The 20,196-nt window shown below is 44.6% G+C and overlaps 1 protein-coding gene and 1 long non-coding RNA gene across 2 annotated transcripts in view; both read right to left on the bottom strand.

The window, feature by feature from the left end:
- LOC306921578 overlaps positions 1-20,196 on the bottom strand; it is a 566,256-nt gene that overhangs the window by 391,449 nt on the left and 154,611 nt on the right. The window lies entirely within an intron of this gene.
- adra2c (adrenoceptor alpha 2C) lies at positions 697-2,079 on the bottom strand (the record flags this gene model as incomplete). The annotated part of the gene is made up of 1 exon (XM_079499062.1): positions 697-2,079. The coding sequence occupies one exon, from the start codon at positions 2,077-2,079 to the stop codon at positions 697-699; it is 1,383 nt and encodes a 460-aa protein (XP_079355188.1).

A 20,196-nucleotide genomic window follows, 5' to 3' on the forward strand; every position in this document is an offset into this window, starting at 1 on the left:
CTGAAGTGATATGAATGAGTTTTCTCTTATCTTTTTCTTCTTCTCTTTCCACCTGAAATGTATATAGTTTTGCTTTACTGAAACAGTAAGCAAAAACAGAGCCCCTTCGTCCCATTGGTCCTCCTCGCGTTATAGAGAGCGGCATAAAAGGAATCAAACAAAGAAATATAGGGACAGACAGACAGACAGACAGACAGACAGACAGACGGGTCAATAGCATTATCACATGTCACTGCTGACACGTGGAGATTGTCAAGGCCTTAGCGTTGTGTTTTCAGGGAGCGAGGTCTCGCATCGTATACAAGTCTTCCTCCTATATATAATTTTGCAGTTCCTCCAATCCAATTACTGCAGTGGACACGCTGCGTTGTCGTGTGGATGTGTGCATGCACCACAGCATCCGTTAAAGTCCGTAACAGTGTCTTTTTTGCTTCTTTTTTTAAGGTGACGACTCGAGCGAGGTCCATGTCATATAGTGTAAAAGCAGTCTGTATAACTCGCACGCCTCAAATAGAAATAGAGGGCATGAAGAAGCTCCTTTCAAACCTTTACACACCCTGGTTGCCTCGTTCCATCCCCACGACGGGGTTCTCTCACTCCCACAGCAGTCCCTGGCATGCAGGCAGCAGTGAAAACACCCAGCCCAGGGCAGCGAGGCTCTCATAACAGCTCTATATATAAGCACATCCACGCCCCTCAGAAAGAGCGTTTCCAGGACTTACACAGGATCTTCTGGAAAGACCTCCGAAAGTCCTGGTTGAAAATGGTGTAGATGACGGGATTCAGGGAGCTGTTGCAGTAGCCGATCCAGAAGAAGAACTTGAACAGCGTCTCGGGGATCTCGCAGGGCTTCCGGCAGATCCCGTAGAGGCTGTAGGAGAAGAAGAACGGGAACCAGCAGAGGACGAACACGCCCATGACCACGGCGAGGACGAACGTGAAGCGCTTCTCCCGGGCGGCGGAGATCTTCTTCCGGTTGACCGTGCTCCGGCGGTGCTTCCGGCGCGACGTGAACATCTCCATGGACTTGGAGCTGGCGCGTGACTTCCTGCTGCTCGAGAACTTCGAGGAGGAGCTGCTGCTCTTCCGACTCGACTTCCCGTCCTTCTTGCCCTCGCGGCCGCCGCGCTTGCAGGAGGACGAGGCTTTCTTTTTGGGCTTCTCGTCGGAGGAGCTGCTGTCCTCGTAGTCGTCGTCGTGGTCGTGGTCGTGGTCGGCCGGGGCATGGTCGCCGTCGTCGGGCAGAGGAGAGCCTACCCCTTGTTGCCGACAGTGGCCGTTCTCGCCGTCCTGCTCCTTCACGCTCCCGCCTCCTCCTACTCCGGGCGACTTTAACGAGCCGCGGCCCGGCTCGGCTTGCTCCACGCCGTTCTCCGTGTTCTCTCTCTTCTTCGCCGACATGCTCCGGGTCCGAGTCTTTGCCACCTGGTATATCCGGATGTAGACCAGGATCATGATGACGCACGGCGCGAAGAAGGAGCCGATGCTGGAGTAGAGGATGTACCAGGTGTCGTCGTTCAGCATGCACTGGGGCGTGATCTCGTCGATGGTCCTGTCCATGGTGAAGAGCGGCGGGAAGGAGATGACAAAGGAGATGAGCCACACCACCACTATCATCCCTTTGACCCGCTTCGGCGTCCTCTTCAGGTTGTACTCCAGCGCCTGCGTCACCGACCAGTACCGGTCCAGGCTGATGGCGCACAGGTGGACGATGGACGAGGTGCAGAAGAGGACGTCCAGCGCCAAGTAGATGTCGCACCAAACTTTGCCGAAGAACCAGTAGCCCATGAGTTCGTTCGCCAACGAGAAGGGCATGACGAGCGTGGCCACCAGGATGTCGGCGCTGGCCAGGGAGACCAGGAAAAGGTTCTGGGGCGGCTTCAGCGCTCTGCTCGTTAAAACGGCGATGACGACCAAGACGTTCCCCACGATGGTGAACAGAATGATGAAGCCCACCAGCACAGCCAGACCCCAGATGGCGAGCTGGGAATAGGGTCTGGGAGAGGTGGTGGCGTTGGAGGCGATGCCTGCAGCTGTCTCCGTTCCATCTCCGAAGCTGGAGTTACTTAAGAAATCCATGTTTAACCATACACTTAAACTTATAGCCAAGTTATGGCTTTTTACAATGTCAAGTGAGTAAGGGGGAAAAAAATATTCTATATTGCGACATTAAACTCGCAGTTTTTAGGATGGTCGTCCGAAAAAATAAAAATCTACAACGGTCCCCTCTCTCTCCTCACCTGTCATCTTCTTCCATATAACCAGCATGTCCGTCGCTGCCCTGCACGAACGAGACAAAAATCAGAAGAATTGGAAAATCTCAAAATAAGGCTTTGATGTTTTTTCCTTTAAAAGACATTATTTCCGAAACGTTTGTATAGAGCCAGTCAGTCATGAGTCGCCCTGTCGCCGTATACTCTTCTAGGATTCCCATTTAGAAAGCGATGAGCGCCCTCCGCGGCGCGCCGTGTGTCCTCTCTCCATCTCATCCCGACTGCGCCGTGCATCTCTCCAGCGCAACTCCCACCCGCTCCCCCGCTGCGTCCTGCTGCTGTGTGTGTGTGTGTGTGTGTGTGTGTGTGTGTGCGCGCTACAGCCCTGGCACCACAATCAACCACGTGCTTTTCACATTAAAAAACTATCAGCCCGTCCCCGCTCCGCCCCTATGAAGAAGAGACGAGATGTATAGGCTCATATTGGAGGAGGAGAGGCAGAAAAAGAGGGAAAAAGTGTCTGGAAAGAAAGTGCGAAATAAAATTATTTTAAAACAGTGTGACCGTGCGCCGTTTACATCCGTATACCCCAACACATTGTTTGTTGTTGTTGTGACCGGTGGGTTGTTGAACTTGTTATTGACTATGTGTCGATATCACAATATAGGTTATTGTATATCTGTAGCCTAATAAATACAGTTAAATGCAAAAGGACGAGTCTGATTTATGATCCGAGAGCCGCTTTGTCTGTCCAGGTCTTGTAAGGCGTCCATCCATAACACATCCAACCTCGATCGTCCGCATCCAGATCCACATTAAAGTAAACCTCAGATGAATTAATATGTCCGTATAGCTAGGAATGATCAACGCGGTGTGTAGTGTAGCCAGTGTTGTCCAAGTCCAAGGAGAGAGTGAGTGCGTGCGCTCCGCTCTGCGGCTGCCATACACATGTATGCGCACGGACAGAGCTGAGCGCGCACACTGGGGGTCAGTATTGTTACAGAATGCCTCGGGAAAGGTTGGCACAGAAACGTCATATCAACGTTCCATTAAAACATCAGTAATTTATCTCATACGATTGATTGATTCAAGTCAAGTCAACATGTATTTGAAGTGCATTTAAAAACAGCAAGAGAAAAAAAAAATATGCTACACATTGCACAAAATATAATCATAATTTATTGCGCAAAACATGCATAATACACATGGAGGATTAAAACAGACAAGAGGAGAGGGCAGCAAATACAATACAAAGCCTGCATCAGGTAAAACCTTAACCCATTTAGACCTGAGGCAGATTCTTCTAAATCCTAACAGTTTTCTGAAAAACCTATATATGTTTCTATATATGTCAGTGGTTCTCAATCTTTTTCATGTCAAGGACCCCTGGAATTATCTGTATTTGGCCGCGGACCCCCATCTAAAAATATGTAGTTCCAGGGAGGGGCCCCCCAGAAGCAAAGATTTTAGTTATAAAAACGGATCTGAAAGAATATATATTCAAAGATTTTTCACCACATTTTCAAGATAAAAAAGCAGATCTACAAGCTCATGGCACAGCACTCGGTGCCGCGCTATGAGCTTGTAGATCTGCTATTTTTCAATAGCTAAAGTATAACATAATGCCTAAAACACCAAAGGGGTTCCTAAACAGTGTCCAAACATTTCTCCAAGGTAAGGAGAAATGGGTAAGGAAGCTGCTGATTGATTGATTAATTGATTGATTGACACCCCCCCCCTGACCCCAATGGAAACAAGCTCTTGGGTATAAATCCTCTTAGCAGACTATGTATTGAACTGTACTTTCCTGTGCTTTTTTCGGTTTTCAAAAAATTGATTGATTGATTGATTGATTGATTGGTTGATTATTGATTGATCGATCGATGCTATTTGCTTCCTGACTGATGACATCCGTAGGATGTATAGAAGCCAACAGCGTCATGTCATGCAGTATAGCTGACCTTCATGGCAGTGAAACATGTTCACTTTTAACTGTAGCCATTGTCATTGTCATTGTTGTTGTGTCAGTGTGATGATTAATAATAAGATTATACAGAAACATTATTCTCGGGTCATGGAATCGTAGTCTCTATGCTGACTCTCTGTCACCTTGTAAATCCTCCACCTTTGTTTGCGATATCAAGGCAAGCTGTTTCCAGGCAGGGAGAACAGCAGTGTGTATGTGTTTGTTTCTTTAAAGCTTCAGGGCTGATAGTGATTAATGACTACAGTACAACCGTTCAGGGTTTCATATACCGGACTTCCCTTTATCAGAGCCAACAAAATGCTGCTCTGCCGGGATGCATGTGCTCTGTTTATGACTTACAGCACAGGGTTATCAAACATGAGACACTGAAAGTGGTGTCGTATTTCTTTGTATAGGATTGTGCCTGCCTGATGTGCACGCACGCACACACCCACGCACACACAGTGACACACACACCTGGACACGTACAGCTCGCGGTGCTTCATCTCTGTGTCTTGTAATGTTTTCTTGTCTCAATTTGCCTACATGCTATACTCTCATTTTGCTGTTTGTCTTTCTCTCTCTCTCCCTCCTAATTTCTTCTCTCTCTCTCTCTCTCTCTCTCTCTCTCTCTCTTCCTGATGCAAGTGCTTATTGGCATGGAAGCTCAGAGCAATGTTCTTCTCGTCATTCTGACTTGCTTAGTCGTGATCTGCCTCTCGATCTATCATCGGGCTCAGTTGCTGTCTTTAGTGGGAGGCTCGGTGAAATGATGCTGCAGCTTCGTTGCCATTATGGTTAAATTGAAATAAATCCCAACTCAGTCAATCCAAAAGGAGTTAGGGGGAAAAGTTTGCCTTTGCCCATCCTCTTTCTATCCAATTCCATCACTCTATGAGACCCCGCAGGCTTGTAAAACCCTGTCTCCTCCTTGGTGTATATACCTTGGCGTATACACCCCGGTATTAAGTTGCTGAACCGGTGCATTTATTGACTGTGTCTCCCAGCTAAGTACCCACCATTAATCAGAGAGCTCTCATGCATACTGAATCAAAGAGCGCTGTGCGCCGCCACCACAAACGCTCAAGTCCAAATTGATCCCCATCAAGTCTTATGAGGTGGAATGAGGAATGAGGAGGACTCAGTGGTTGTTTCCGCCCAGCACTGTAAAATTCATTTCACCAGGGGCGGCCATGTGGCAAAGGAGGTAGAGCAGATCCCTGGGTCGGCGGTTCCAATCCCGGCTCCTCCTCCTGTCCACATGTCGAAGTGTCCTTGGGCAAGACACTGAACCCCACATTGCCTCCAATGAGTCGGTCGGTGTGAGCTCGCCACCATTGGTGTGTGAATGTGGGAAGTGAGTCGACTGTTCGCCGCGTCACCTCCCAATGTATGAATAAATTAACCATTGTAAAGCGCTTTGAGCACTTGGAAAAGCACTATAAAAATGCAATTCATAAAAATGCAATTCATTGCATTGACTTAAGTACTGTACTTAAGAAAACTTTTTAGGTATTTGTACATTACTTGGGTATTTGTAGATTTAGATTATTCAGCCCTATATACATTTCAGCCATTTGATAGCCGATCTACAAGCTCACAATGGGTCGTGATGGTTGCAACACATTGTGAGCTTGTAGATCTGCTATATATTCAAAAGAGGAGCGACGTTATACTCTGGCTGACTTGAAGGCAGATATGGGACTCAGCCTGAGGTTACAGAGATGTTGATGACAGGGGTGAAGGAGGGGAGCAGATCAGGTGTGATGGTCTGGAAGATTGGAGACAGGATGGGCTCAAGAGGACAGGTGGTATAGATCTAGTGGAGGTTTGGGGACCTCGTCTGGGGATAGAGGAGAGAAGGAGGACATGCATGGTATGTTGGGGTTAGTTTAGGGTGAGTCAGACGCTTCTTTATGGGGAAGGGGGGAAAGTAGCTGCTGATATCATCAACCTTCTTCTCGAAGTATAGGTGACAAAAGAGAGGGATACAGGTTGAGTGGTGGGAGGGGGTTTAAGGAGGGAGGAGAAAGTGGAGAAGAGCTTCCTTGGATTAGAGGTACAGGATTGTTTTAGCAGTGGATAGTGAGAGGGACTCGGGAGAAGGCAGAGGTCATCTGGTAGCTTTGTCTTGCACCACTTCCTTTCGGCTGGTGTTCGTTCAGATCGGAGGGTTTCAGATAACCAGGGATCGGAGCCGGTGGACATGAGCGAGCTGGCTGGGTGAAAGAGGACAGTGTTGGTCAGTGTTGGTCAAATACATTTTGAATTCCGGACTTTTTACTTTATTTATATATTGCAGTATTGATACTTTTACTTAAGTAAAACATTTGAGTACTTTTTTCCACCACTGCACTGCACTTGTACTGTATGCATCTGGAAAGAGACAGACATGTATGTACTGTTATGTGTATGTACAGTATTGTGATGTATTTTATTAAGTATTGTTCAGTGTGAGAGAGGACCTCAGTGGACATAAGTCTTCGGACTCTACTGTGAAATCCTTGAATCGCTGATTATAATGTTTTATTATGATTGCTTTTCTAAATAAATCAAATAAAAACTCTCTCTCTCTCTCTCTCTCTAACGCATGCGCGCCACACGCATGCATCACGCAATTTCTTCTTCCTCTCACTCCAACACTCTTGCCGTTTCCATGGCTGTCCAAATTGAGCCCATGGTAGAACGAACCCCACAGGCCAGTGAGTGTGGATGGTTTCTTAAGTTGATTTCTAACAAACAAACAAACCCTTATTATGTGATCGTTAAGCCCTGTGTCCCGGGGCCACGGCTCTGTGGCTGTAATTGAAGCACCCAGTGACCGATGTGGGCTATTATACCAAAGGCCCTTTCTGCTTTCCGACACTCACTGTATTCTGTCCCTTTCAAAGGAAATAAGACGTTTGATGCTATAGCCCTTGGGGATACCACACCACACGTTGCTGTCAAGCAGACGAGACGTGTTGGCTATAAGCCTATACCTGTATGTATCCCCCTGGACTGGATCAAGGCTTTGGATTCTTCTACAGTACACCGTCAGGAACTTAAACGCATCACACATGGACCGTTTTGAAGCGCTTTGAGTGAGCCCTCTCATCAGGGACGCGCGCACATAGACATGAAAGGGGGCTTCAGCCCCTTGCCTTTTTACCCGCCTGTAAAACTGCCCTTTCCAGACCACAAATGCAGCATTTATTTACTACATGGTGAAAGAAATGCAAATGCCACTCCTTTCCATGCCATGTATATCCCGGAGGGCAGCATTCAGGAGAATTGCTTATTTTCTGAACTGAAGTCTCCTGAACTTGAACGCAGCATTTTGCGTTTAACTAATTTGTTTAGAAATCCATGCATTTCGTTACACCTGCATCTCCACTAGCGAAAGAGTGCTGGGTTGCGCCCCGAAAATAGCTGATCTACAAGCTCTCAACACGTCGCAGCGCGAGCTTGTAGATCAGCTATTTTCGCTATTTTTGTCCAAAAGTGCACTCTTACGGGATTTCAGCCCCCGCCTCTCTACCGTACTGCTCTCATCTGCATATAGAAAAGCACTAAGTGCAATCCATTGTTATTATTATAGCATGTAACAGCAGCGATGGAAGATGTATACTCACATGTTTTACTGAGGTAAAAGTATCAATACTGCAATGTACTGTATACTCAAAAAGTATCCTTGTTGTGCAGAATGGTCGCATTTCGCAAGTTCAAAATGTATAGAAAATCTATTGGAAAATATAGCCAAACTACAAGCTCACAATGCGTCGCGATGCAAGGAATTGTACGCTTGTAGATCAGCTATTTTCACTACTACATTTCCCCCCCTAATAATTAGAAAACAAATGTAGTAGTGAAAATAGAATTTGGAATTATGGCATTTCTTTGATTTTTCTTTGATTTCTTCATGAAATGACTGAAAAAAATATATAAATTTTAGTTTTTAATTCATGAAAAGCTTAGCTTTTTGGGCAATATTTGTTTGAAAATGTTTTAAAGAAGGAGGAGAGACCCGCACACCGCCACTTGCTGGTTCAAGAGTCGTAGCAACGTTTCGGCCTTCTTCAGGCATTGAAAATGTTTTGAAATAATCACAAACAAAACAAAATATATAGGAAACGAAAACTATTCGCGACCCATAAACAAACATGGCCCACAAATGGGTCCCGACCCACTGTTTGGGGGAACAGACAGTGGACTGTATAGTACACACTCTGTGGTTTCATACACCAGGGGTTCTCAACCCGTGGGTCGCGACCCCTCGGGGGGTCGCCAAATTATTTTAGGCGGTCCCCAAATTATTTTCCAAAAAAAACAAAAAAAAAAGATTCTTTTTTAAATTTTATTTTCACGATTTTTCAAAAATAGCAGACCTACAAGCTCGTAGCGCGCCACTCGGTGGCGCGCTATGAGCTTGTAGATCTGCTATTTTTCAATAGCTAAATTATAACAATGCTTAAAACACCAAAAGGGGTTCCCGCCCAAAATGGTTTAAGGTTATTGTAGCAGTCAATTTATATTGCGGGTCGGGAGGGGGCGGGGCGGGGGTCCCGAGACATTGCCAAAGCATTTCCGGGGGTCCCCGGCCAAAAACGTTGAGAACCCCTGTCATACACAAGGGCACGACCCTGGCACCAGCTCCTAAATTGATGGCATGTGGTATCCAGGACTGAGCTCGCTGCCTCAAGGCCAAACTGGAAGAATAATAGAAGGTGCTATAGGATCGAATGCTGCAGCGAGAGGAATGCAATATGATTTACCTTTGACAGATGCTGAACATACTTAACCCATTCAGGACGGGAACCCCTTTTGGGTGTTTGAAGCATGTTATACTTAAGCTATTGAAAAATAGCAGATCTACAAGCTCGTAGCGCGGCACAGAGTGCCGCGTTACGAGCTTGTAGATCTGCTATTTTTTTTAAATCGTGAAAACAGCGGACATTTTTAATTCAAATCTTTGCTTCTGGTAAAGTCCCTGAAACAACATATTTTGAGATGGGGTGTCCGCGCGGCCAATTACATATATTTTTTGGGGTCCTTGACATGAAATACAACCGATATAGAATCATAGGTTTTTCCAGAAAACTGTCATGCTTTAGAAGACATTTTGTATAATCTGATCTCAGTCCTAGAGGAGTTAATAGTACCCGAGGCATACTTTCTGGTTTCTATATCGCAGGAGCACGGTCAGCGTTGTGTGGCTCATTGAATTCCAATACTGCGTGTGGCCACTCCAGGCTTGCAGCACTCCGGGCATTAAACTTAATCATTTCACAATCAAGTCCTCATAAAAGCTGACATATATGGTGCAAGGACCGTCCACGGGCTTCTATACATCATGGTCGTAAAACTCTCATCTGCCTTGTTATTGCCTTGTAAATAAATACACAACGACGTTCGCGTTGACATACGTACATGGCATCTGTAATATGGTCCATCGTGTCAAATCAGCGGCGTTGCCATTAACGAGTGCCAGTAGCGATTAGCCTCGGCCCAGGCCTTACTCATCTGCGAAGACGAAGAGAAAAGCCTGGTCACGACCTATAAGGCAGAGAATGTATCGGCGGAAGTGTCGGGCCGGAACATCCGCCAGATGTATCTCCCCCGGATACATCTGTTTGTTTCATTCACGGAGAATGTAAACTAATTTATAAAACGTAATTTCCTTGAGCCTTACTCCTGCCAAAGTCCCGCTACTTCCACCGCCCCAAAAAATGATACACTCTTGCCCAGCCTGAGTAGCGATCCTGTAACCATACGGCTGAAGTGGATAACGTATAACTATAGTACCAAAAGTTTTCAAATTATTGTAGTGTAGTAAAAGTACAATATATGTCTCTGAGATGTAGTGGATTAGAAGTAAAGGTATACTGCAAATTGTAAAAACTGCGGCGGTTTAAAAGGCCGTCGCGAGGAGCTAAACATGAGAGTTAAAAGGACACTTGTATGACGCGCACGCAATGAATTCAGGTCCACTCCAGCTGTACGTTTTGACCATTTATTCACTCACCACACGTACAGGTTACAATAGTTCCCAGGCTTTAGCTACCGGTATATAAAACATGGATGTAAAGGTGAAGGTGCGGTCAACAGAAATTGTCTTCTCCCACGCTCACCCCCTCTCTCTGTCCAACTTCCATTACTCTAGTGACAAGTAAAGGCCATGATATCAGTGTGGCAGCGCCCCAGACCCAGTGAACACACTCGTCCCCTCTCTCTGTCCAACTTCCATTACTCTAGTGACAAGTAAACGCCATGATATCAGGGTGGCAGCGCCCCAGACCCAGTGAACACGCTCGTCCCCTCTCTCTGTCCAACTTCCATTACTCTAGTGACAAGTAAACGCCATGATATCAGTGTGGCAGCGCCCCAGACCCAGTGAACACGCTCGTCCCCTCTCTCTGTCCAACTTCCATTACTCTAGTGACAGGTAAACGCCATGATATCAGTGTGGCAGCGCCCCAGACCCAGTGAACACGCTCGTCCCCTCTCTCTGTCCAACTTCCATTACTCTAGTGACAAGTAAACGCCATGATATCAGTGTGGCAGCGCCCCAGACCCAGTGAACACGCTCGTCCCCTCTCTCTGTCCAACTTCCATTACTCTAGTGACAGGTAAACGCCATGATATCAGTGTGGCAGCGCCCCAGACCCAGTGAACACGCTCGTCCCCTCTCTCTGTCCAACTTCCATTACTCTAGTGACAAGTAAACGCCATGATATCAGTGTGGCAGCGCCCCAGACCCAGTGAACACGCCCACCACCTGTGCAGTGCCATTAAAGTCAATTGTACTATATATACATGAGACTAAAGGCATACAAGTCGCACTATGGCTCCAATGATTAAAAGTGAGTCATTTTTACACCCACATTCGGGGAAAAAATATGCAGTTAAAGGTAGGATTTCATGCAAAACAAAATTTGTGGTATACCTTTTGAAATGCCCGTGCGGCCTGTGTTATGTGGGAAAAACTATCAGGGAAATTAAAACCAGGTTCTCAGAACATAACAGTTCCATTCGGAATAATGATGAGAAATCTTCTGTTGCAAGACATTTTAATGCTGTGGGTCATGCAGTCAGCACTTTGAGGTTCCAGGGGATTGAAGTCGTGAACCCCTTAAAAAGAGGGGGTGATAGGGACAGAGCGTTACTCCAGAGGGAGGCCTATTGGATTCATACACTCCAGACAGAGCATCCCAAAGGTCTCAATGAGGAGCTTTTATTGGGCTGCTTCCTTTAGAGTTTAGCCTTAGTCGGCCACATTGGCGTACACAATTGGACAATTTCAAATTCTAATTACCTTAGGGTTTATAAGTTCTATAATGAGAACTGAGATGAGTGATCTGGATTCCAAAGGTCTTCCTCCTTATTCATATTTAAGGTTTTCTAGTAATATTTTCTATTTATCTATTGTCTTTATATATATTTTTTTAATGGGTTTAAAATATATCATTGTCTGTTCAGTCCATTAGCTTTCCAGGCACTTTAGGGGCCGGCCCCACATTCATTATGATAGCTCATTGTGATGTATTCTTATGTTACTATTTATTCTATTGCACTTACATGATATTTATCCTGTCTTGGTACCATAAATAGAGACTTCTTATTGATACTGTGTAAGATGATAACGGTTGACACCTGTGTTCAATTACTGTTGATTCTATCTCATACCCATCTTGTCACAAACAGGCCGAAACGCGTCAGTTTTTCAGTCTCAGAGGTAAATAAAATCATGTAAAAGGACATACAATGAGTGCTGGCATTCTTCATCTCTACGCACTATGGCTCCTACACTACACTCTAGTCTATTGTACTTACAGTATAATTGAGTAGGCTAGATGTATTTTTGATAGATTCCACCACTGGCTATATTGACAGTGATGAACGACACAAGCAGCGTTGCCAGATGGTGTGGGAGAAACAAGCAACCAGGTCCATGAAACCAAGCCCAAAAGAAGCCTGATAGGCTATTCGAAAATAGCCGATCTACAAGCTCACAGCGTGTCGCATTGCGACGCGCTGTGAGCTTGTAGATCGGCTATTTTCAAAACGATCATGGAGAAAAGTGTGACAAAAATGTGGAATATTCTTTGGAACATTTTAACAACAACACAGATCTTGTATGGAGGTTCCTGGCACAAAATATGTTTAGATGTAGGATCGTTAGTTGGACAAATACATTAATCTGGAGGTCCTTCCTTGATATGGAGATGTGTAAGAATCATTGGTTTAAACCTGTGTTGTTTTTAGTTTTAGTCATAGTCTCATGAATGGTTTTCATTTAGTTTTAGTCACCTGAAATGTCTAGTTTTAGTCGACTAAATGTCATAAGATTTTAGTCGATTACATAGTTGATTTAGTCGACTAAAATGTATTTTGGCGGACCTTGACGCCGTCGTAATGACTGATTTTACACTTGCTGAAGATAGCCGATCTACAAGCTCACAACGCGTCACAACGCGTCACAGAGCGACGCGTTGTGAACTTGTAGATCAGCGATTTTCAGCATGCAACCAAGGCTGTGAGGGGGAGGGGCGCACGACTGCGCCCCTCCCCCTCACACAACACAATGTTGGGTCAAACCATGTGACCTCCATTGGAAATGCATTGGGCCGCTGGGCGGCCATGACACAACACCCAACGAGCACAGAGAATTGCATTAACCGTGTGAGTGCACCCCAAGTGTGAAATTAGTCTAGTAGCCAGCCCATAGTAACCTGACTCCGCCAGATGGGGCAGCAGAGAGTACACTGGGTTCCCCCCTCCTGCTCCCATCTGGGAACTCTCAGGCAGACTTGATGCCCGGCCACAAAACGGCCTGGCCAATCAGCAGCTGGTGGAGTCAGGTTAAGCCCATAGAGCCCCATTGTGAACCCGGACATGTTGAGTACACCAAGGTTTTATGTTAGAAATGTTTAGTATGGGTCCCCAGCATGTAGAAACTGCCGGATGCTAAATTGCATATGTTGAGCAATTTTCATAATTGGCATAATATGTGACCATACCAATTACAACCTATAGAAGGCAAAATATTCAAAATTTCATCATGCTTTATGTAGCATGTCAAACTAGGGGGTTTTCATGATGCTGAATCCATTCCAAGCATTAGTTTTGCAAAAAAAAACACTCATTGGGCTAAAAACGGCCAATGCCGTCATCACAAATTGATGATGTCAGCACATTTGGGCATGGCCGTTTTAAGCCCAATGAGTGTTTTTTTGCAAAACTAATGCTTGGAATGGATTCAGCATTATGAAAACCCCCTAGTTTGACACATCACATGCTAGATAAAGCATGATGAAATTTGGAATATTTTGCCTTATATATATAGGTTGTTAATGGTATGGTCACATATTATGCCAATTATGAAAATTGCTCAACATATGCAAGTTAGCATCCGGCAGTTTCTACATGCTGGGGACCCATACTAAACATTTCTAACATAAAACCTTGGTGTACTCAACATGTCCGGGTTCACTTTTTGGCTATAGGCTAAATGACTCATACTGGATCTCTTGTCCACTAGTCCCTTCCTAGCATTTTAGTCTAGTTTTTATCTGTTGACGAAATTGTCAATACATTTAGTCTTAGTTTTAGTCATCATAGCTTAGTTTTCATTTAGTTTCCATTTAGTTTTAGTCAGTGAAAAAAGGTAGTCGACTGACATTTTTCGCCTTAGTTTTAGTCGACAAAAACAACACTGGTTTAAACAACATTAGGAAACAAGCCCAAATAAGCGACTACGCTTTAGAAACAAGCCCAAAAAAACGCAACCCGCAACAACTACCAATAATATTTACAAGCGACCCGAGGTCGCTTATAATAAGTGGACATGGCAACACTGGACACAATTGCACCATACAGCTCAGAACAAATTGTTCAAGGGAGTTACATCCAGCCCATGGGGGCGGTTTCCTCCGTAAGTAAAGCCCCACAGCACTTTGTTCTGCTTCTTATCCAGCAGCGTGCTCATATCCCAACATCCCATGACAAATTACCCTGTAAGAAAACCAACAAAAATACAATCATTGATTTGGACGTTTGCTGTCATGGGTCCCCCAAAGTATATGATGTTCTATATTGTTTTTGTTTTGTTATCAAATGCAATCACAGTGAAGAACTATATATACCATGACACCATTTTGATTGATATAGTAGTTGTGCGTGCGTGCGTGCGTGCGTGCGTGCGTGCGTGCGTGCGTGCGTGCGTGTGTGCGTGCGTGCGTGCATGCTTGCGTGAGTGCGAGTAGTGCGTGCGGTATTCTTTCCAGTGTTGCCTTTCTTTGGCTGTTCTCTCTCAAAGAACTATATGTACTGTCATTTTCCTTCATTCTTGTACTTAATATAATATATGTGCTTACAGTCAATGCTGGAGCGATGATGCAGCCAAAGGGAGTCAAGCATCCCCTACTTCTATCTTGAGCCTAACTTAAAGTGCAAGACCCTGCTATACTCTATATTCTTGAGAATCTGTTATTTTCAAGAAGTATGGTTGTACGATGATATATTATATGAGCGTACTCCCTCCCAATAGTTAAACATTGTTTAACTCCCTGGTTGTTTAACTCCCATAGCACTCTTGACCATCGCTGTTCAGGAAAAGCTATGTTTCTATGTCAGTCGTTCTTCGATTTTTAAAAAATAGCAGACCTACAAGCTCGTAGCACGCCACTCGGTGGCGCGCTATGAGCTTGTAGATCTGCTATTTTTCAATAGCTAAATTATAACATAATGCTAACACCAAAAGGGGTTCCCGCCCAAAATGGGTTAAGGGCCTTTCAAACGTGAAGCGATTTAACGCAGACCTGTTTTTTTTCTGTAGGCTACGCGCGGAGAAGTCGAGGTGGCGACAACGCAAGCATATTTACGTGGGCGCTGTCCCGTGAAATTGTCACGCACGTGCTCGTTTCGGGGGCACGCCCGCGACTCACCAGACCTGGATAGCTTTTTTTTTACGCTTGCGTTGTCGCGCCCCTCATGAGTATAGACCATAGAGCAGACCTGTCGTTGATCCAGGCGACAACGTCTGCGTTCATCGCTGCCTGTTTGAAAGGGCCTTTAGGCATAGCGGGCATTAAGCAACTAGTCGACTAGTTTACTAGTCGACTAGTAAATCCACTAGTCGACCTTGATGGTACTAGTCGACTAGTTGATAAGATTTTGTAGGCCTCAATATCAGGTAGATTATAGTCATAGTCACCAATGTACACAGTTTTTAAATGTACAAATATTATTTAAAAAAAAAAAAAAAAAAAAAACCTTTATTTTGTATTTATTTTTTTAAACATAAAAGGTGGTTTAACAACTAGTCGACTAGTAAACTAGGCAACTAGTCAACTAGTAAAAATGACTAGAAGTGAATGCCCTACAAGTTCATTAATTTGTATGGCAAACAGTGAAACAACTGTAGCTCATCTACAAGCTTACAACACTTCGCGTTATGATGAATTGTGAGCTTGTAGATCTGCTATTTTTGCATAATGTTCACATATTTTTGGTTAATACTCGCCTAGTTTTGCTGAACGTTTTGCCCATCAAAATAGAGCGGCTATAGGGTTCATGTGGTTAATGGAGTTAATCTGTGGAAATGAAGATTTGCTGATTTTAAAGTGCTCCATTTGTCTTTCTTGATCGTGTCCTTCCACTTCAGCAAACTTCAATAACTCACTCTGTTTTCTTTCGCATTTGCAGAAGCACCAGTTTGCAGAAGTATAGTGCCTCCGAAGGGAAATGGTTCTTTAGTGAAAGGGGTATACACTCTGAGAAACTGCTTTTTATTATTCTCAATGTCACAGTTCCAGCAAATCTATTACAGCATATACGACTGCAAATATCCATTTTCTTGATTTGTTCTTCTGTATAACCTTGCAGGCCATTGAGAATGTACTGATAAGGCTCAGGCAGGTCACGGGGACAGACTCTTGGAGTGCTAAGGTTTTCTTTGTATACGTGCAATTACACAAACAAACGAGCTCACCTTCACTTCATTCTTATATTGAACAATAATTTGCTAGGGCATATTACTGGGGCGGCGGTGGCTCAGGGGTAGAGTGGCTGGATGGCAACCGCAAGGTTGCCAGTTCGAACCCGGGCTCCCCAGAGTTAGTGTCGAAGTGTCCTTGAGCAAGACTCCTGATGCATTGCTCCTGATGTGCTGGTTGGTGCCTTGCATGGTTTCCGCCACCATCTGTGTATGAATGTGTGTGTGAATGGGTGAATGTAATGCACAATCTATGTAAAGCGCCTATGTAAAGGCACAATATAAATGCACCGACCATTTACCATTTTACCATAATTTCACCTTAGATACATGTCTTGCCACTTAGATACATGTCTTTCACTGTAGCATGCTGCAAGACCTGCATTACCATGACTACACGTATACAGTGCATACGTCATGTCCTATTATGAGCAAATCGTCCCTTAATTGCAGAACCGCGGAAAGTTTAGAATGCTTGGCGGCCCCAGTCCGTTTTCATTTTTCACTGCATCAGTGGATGTTGCAATCACCTGAACAACAGTACTATAATTATGTTGCGCTATGACAAAGAAAAAAGAGAAACAAATAAAATGTAACGCTGTGTACCTAATGAAATTCCAGCGGTCAGCTGTGTTGTTGTCGGTGGGGCAAACGGTTCTCGAGTTACGTGCATTACAACCGTACACACACACGCAGGCATGCACGCACGCAGACAGACACTCAGACAGAGACGTGGCGCATTTATAGATGGTATAGGATGGGGACCACCTGGAACTCCCACAAGGACCACTGGTGGTCCCCGGACCTGGTTGAGAACCACTGGTCTATACAGTATTGATTTAGCTCAGCATTAAACAAGTTAACTCAGTATGGATTTTACTGATAGCCTGCCGTACCCTAGCTACAAGTAGCACCACAGGGACGCTGCCAGATTTCACCTTAACCCACTTAGACCTGCTAGAAATGTCTTCTAAATCCTAACAGTTTTATGAAAAAACCACATTGTTATATCAGTGGTGCTCAGGGCCGGATCTACAAAAGCTCCACATAAAATTTCCCTGCTAATCCGAATGAAATAAATGGTGTCTAAAAAGATTGGTGTTTTATTGTTGGTGAGAAGGCAGTGGCCGGGAATAGGCCAATATAACGACATAAAACCACCCCAAAACGGCCCAAAACAACCCAAAATGTTGTTTGCGCGTACGTGTTCATGTGTTCATGTTTTCACAACAATAAATAAATACACAGCAGATCTAGACTATACATGCCATACAGTACACCATAATGGTTAAAGTGGTTAAAAAAAATCTAAAATGGCACAGTTGGCTTTTATTTCCCGGTTTTAAGGGGTTAACAATTAATGTGACTGTATAAAAACGAATCTAATTACATTCCCGGAGATTTGTATCGCTGCAGTTGTTGTTATTTCAGCATTATATCCAGACTGCATAAACCACCGTGAAAATAACACTAACTCTCCAGATAGCAGCTAGCCCATTTAATGGTCGAGTTCATCATTCTAAGAGCCACCCTTAATCACTCTGGACCTCCCTCACCTGTGTATTATTTGTGAAGTGCCATTCACTGTCCAGTGTCCATCAGAGCACCAGCTGGGCCTAAAGGCCCCTACACACACTGTAGGAGTTTTAAAGTTGTCGGCGAGTCATCAGATCGTTGTGCATTTCACACTGCAGGAGTATTTTTTTTGTAATCGGCTGTCATTATATCTTTGTGGCTTTCACACTAAACGATTGATCGCCGACCAGAGATCACACACTGCAAGAGTTCACCAAGATGCGATCCAGACCCGATACATAACCTATAGTCTACATGATCAGATCATTTGTTTTTTATTCCAAATCATTTTGACATGCACGTGTAGGATGCGTGATACAAGCGCGAGACCCACACAGGGCGCATCTCTCTCTCTCTGTCTCTCTGTCTCTCTGTCTCTCGTGCACGCCACACACACAGGGATAGCCTAGCCAGGCTACACAGGGCGACATGTTTGTGATAGCAGCGCTATAGCGAGACAGGACGTTATAATCTTGAGTTTCATTAAATAACTCTGTCTCGCGCGCGCACGCGCACACACACACACACACACACACACACACACACACACACACACACACACACACACACACACACACACACACACCGCACGAAAGGTTTGCTCAATATAGGCTACCAATATGTACGACACAGGGATTTACCGACGGAATGAGGTTATATATCTTATCATCTGATCATCTATCGATACAGTCGACATACAGACAGACAGACAGATAGACAGCAGCGCTGCGAGCAGTGTGCTCTCATTGGCTGTAATACAGGCCTTATTGGGGCGCAGTCGCAACCCAGTTCATATAATACTGTATGATATCCAGTCGGCGAAAGAGTCAAATATCAAACGTGCTAGATATTCAGAAATGGTCGGGGAGGCGTCGGCGAGCGCTTTTATCGGCACTGGATCTTCTTGCAGCTCCTTTCACACACAGCGAGCAAAACCTCGCCGATCAAAGCCCGATCTTGAGTCAGATCGGGGGTTTTGTCGGCGAGCGCCAAAAATGCTCCCCGACAACATAATCGGAGCAAATAACGGGCAGTGTGTGATGGATAATTTTGAATTATTGTAGATCTGTTATTTTGTGGGATTTGGTTACATGTTCCCAATAACTTTATATCTTCAGGCCCTGTGTGCCACTGAGTTTACATCTCACTCTTCCCCAGCTGGCGGGTAGATAAATAATTGTTTTCTCCTGTTTGCCACCAACACCCAGTGTGTCTGTGGAAAACAGCATGTTATTCGACCTTGCTACAGTGCCAGAGCAGACAAGTTGTCTCCTAGTTACGTTAGCTGGTTGTCAGTAACCAGTTATAAACTACATCTACACTTAAAAGAACTACGATTCCCTTTGGTCACACTTCCTGGATTCCCGGAAGTGTGATTTGCCACGTCTCAGCGGTGGCCGAACGGATAGCGGCGCGGTCTAGATACCGGAAGGTTCCCAGTTCGAACCAGCCGTCCGACACGTTAAAATTACCACCGCTGAAATGCCCTTGAACAAGGCATCAACCACTACGATGAAATGTGTTCTATGAGCAGGGCCTGGCTGGAAACAAGTTCTTGAGCTTAGCCCAGATACCCTGGGTAAATATAGATTTCATTTCATTTCATTTCTCCCAAGTAGGCCTCCCGGCAATAGGTGTCGCCATAATTCACTTTTTGTCTACCCTCTGAACTCAAATTGAATACTTCCCGTGTCAGAGATTGTTTTGATTTCATGTAGTATAAAATATGGTCACTGATGATGTGTCAGTGAGAGATCTTTTTAACGCTGTACGGACCTGCCATTTCTCTCCCGATGTAATTGGTAATATATATCAAATGGAAAATCCTTATAGCTCTGGCGTGTGGACTTCTTCCTTCGTGTCTGTGTCAAACTCATTCTAAGGTATTCTGGTATACTCTGATACTTGTACTCTGCCTAATTCTCTCATTTTAGTATTGTAGTTTTCCTCTAAAGTATTTATCCTTAAAAGGTATTAATATAGAATTACAGTTTAACATTATAACATTAAAGATAAAGTTAATATTCCCTTGCTTTAATAAGGTTTTACAGTCCTTCTGACTTGAGTACTTTTACTCGATTACATTCTTCCAATTCTCCTCAGTCTCCTCCGGAGTCAAGACGATTTATTAGATTCAAAGGTTATCTTAATAGTTTATGGCTCTTCATGCCGAAAGGGTCTCAGTATGTCCACTTTAACCACTTAGTTCTTAAAGCAGCAATGTTGCTGCGTCATAATTCGGACACTATGGTATTGGGCTTTTCATATTCATATTGGTAAATATGTATCATTAAATACATAACAAAATGGCCTTTCTCGCCATCTTTCCAACAGTGTGTACGAGCCATTACTGACAAATCTCTTGGCAACCCGTCCTGGGCACTGGGATCAATGGGAACCTGTTGATGCATAGCACCCCAGTCAATGATTAACACACACTCAGGTGTTGCATCCCAGTGGGTTCCATT

Source organism: Electrona antarctica (genome assembly GCF_951216825.1).
Source record: "Electrona antarctica genome assembly, chromosome: 4".
Lineage (NCBI taxonomy): Eukaryota > Metazoa > Chordata > Actinopteri > Myctophiformes > Myctophidae > Electrona > Electrona antarctica.